Raw genomic sequence first — 2,017 nt, 5'->3', positions numbered from 1 at the left:
TTAGCAGGAAGCTAAGTGCTCAAATGTGTGTCAGATGTGTCAAAATGTGGTCACAAACAGTCAAATAAATATATATACACCAATAAAAAGGAAGTGAAATTCTTTCTTACCCATCCTCCTCTCCATCAATAGTCTTGAGACCAGCTGATGCAGTTAAGGCACTGGCGGTGGCGGCGTTGCCCTCAGCTTCTTGACCCTGGCCAGTGCTGGATCCAGACCCGGCCTCCCCTCCGGACAGTTTGGGCAGCCCCAGCAAAGCCGACTGGTGCTGGAGGAGCAGCCGCTGGGCATCCTGCAGCTGAGTGGTGGTGAAGGTGGGCAGACTGGCGTAGAGGGCACTGGCCTGGGCGGCGTGAGCCAGGGCCAGGACACTGCTGTGGTCCTGGGACAAGCCGACACAGGACAGTTGGCTCTGTGGAGCGCCCTGTTGGAGCATCCTACCAATATTCCCAGTGTTGTGGGCTTGGGGTTGGGCCTGGGGAGCGCTCTGAGGGTTGGAAGGAGGCACACTCGGGGCAGACACTTGGCTCTGGTGGACTGTTGTTTGCAGCTGGGTGCCCGGGCCCTGGTTTTGCGTTTGGAGAGACTGTGGCGTCTGCTGCTGGCAATCCTGATGGACTGGGTGGCTCTGAGGCTGCTGGCCAAGACCTGGTTGTCCGACATGAGGGGGCATATTGGAGTTGGCGGTCTGAAGGGAGGAGGGCTGCTGGGGCTGTGTGTTAAAGTGTGCCTGCGACTGCTGCGGGCCTCCCATCATCTGACATGCTCCGTTAGCTGACCCGGGGGGAGCTGACCCAGCTTGGTTGGACAGGGGTTGAGGAGCAGCAGCCTGGGGGATACCTTGGTGTGGATGGGTGTACTCAGGTGGCCTCACCTGCACCGCGGCTGCTTGGGGGGTAGCAGACGGTTGCTGTGGCAGCGTTGCATAGCCTACCTGCTGCTGATGCTGCTGAACCCCGACTAGGCCCTGTGTGGAGCCTGAGGATTGATTAGCAACCGCCTGGGCATACGTGAGCTGCTGATTGGGTAAAGCCGACGCCGGGAGACCACTGGCGGTATGGTGGCCTGGCTGATGAACGTTAGCGGGAGCCGAAGGGGCCACAGAAGTCTTCACATGTGAATGGGTAATATCCTTGGGGTGCATGTGAGGTTGGGACACTCCCATGCTTAAGCCACTGGGGAGGATTCCTTGATAGCCCTGAGGAGGGGAGGCATAATCCTGGGTGTGCTGGGGTACCTGGGGTCCCCGGCCTCTCCGCTGCACACACTCTCAGTATAATGACTCAATGTACTCATAGTGCTACTCACAGAACTACCACTTGTGCTTTCCCTCTCCGAGGCCCCAGCAAAGCTCTCGGAGACAAACTGCCGCATGTTGTGGGACCCGGTATCGGATGCAGAGGAGCTGGGAGCCGAGGCCGGGGTTTCTTTGTCGTAGAATTCAGAGCATGTCCATCTTCCCTTCTTAAAGGGTTCAGAGCTAGAGTCCAGCTTCACCACCCTGAAGCGCGAACTTGTGGGAACCACCGCAGGGGCCGGGGCTGGGGCAGGCTGGATAGGAGCGGATGCCACAGGGGCTGGGGCCACAGCTGTGACGGGGCCACTCCCAGGCTGACCCACAGCGGTTCCAACCCGCGCCTGGAACCCACCGGAGAGTCCGACCCCTCCAGAGGCACCGACAGCGGCGGCGGTGGTCGTAGTCGTCATAGTGATGCTGGCGTTTTGTTGCTGCTGGATCATGCCGACGTTGTTGGTGGTTATGAGGTTACCCCCGGCTGCAGCAGCACCACCACCGCCGCCTCCACCTCCGCTACCCCCGCTGCTGCTCATCACACTGAGGGGGAAGCCTCCGCCGCTGGTACTGCTGCTAGCACTCATGTTGATCCCCCCTCTCACAGGCACGTTGGCAGAGCTCAACATATTCACATTACTAACAGTGCTGGTCTGGGGATTAACTATGCTAACTGTAGTGCCCGTAGCAGAACTGTGCATTCCAGGGACGGACCCCGGGGCCGCA

The 2,017-nt window shown here is 59.5% G+C and overlaps 1 protein-coding gene across 1 annotated transcript in view; it reads right to left on the bottom strand.

Moving 5' to 3' along the window:
* Positions 1-1,069: 1,069 nt before the first annotated feature.
* Positions 1,070-2,017, bottom strand: part of LOC129104937 (TSC22 domain family protein 1-like) — a 2,405-nt gene continuing 1,457 nt past the window's right edge. Inside the window, exon 2 of the mRNA XM_054615802.1 lies at positions 1,070-2,017. This exon is cut by the window's right edge and continues 823 nt beyond it. Coding sequence (XP_054471777.1) covers positions 1,168-2,017 — 850 coding nt within the window. The 3' untranslated portion in view covers positions 1,070-1,167.

Source organism: Anoplopoma fimbria, chromosome 16 (assembly GCF_027596085.1).
Source record: "Anoplopoma fimbria isolate UVic2021 breed Golden Eagle Sablefish chromosome 16, Afim_UVic_2022, whole genome shotgun sequence".
Lineage (NCBI taxonomy): Eukaryota > Metazoa > Chordata > Actinopteri > Perciformes > Anoplopomatidae > Anoplopoma > Anoplopoma fimbria.
The sequence above is the reverse complement of the archived record's forward strand: the minus strand, read 5'-3'. Positions and strand labels throughout refer to the sequence as shown.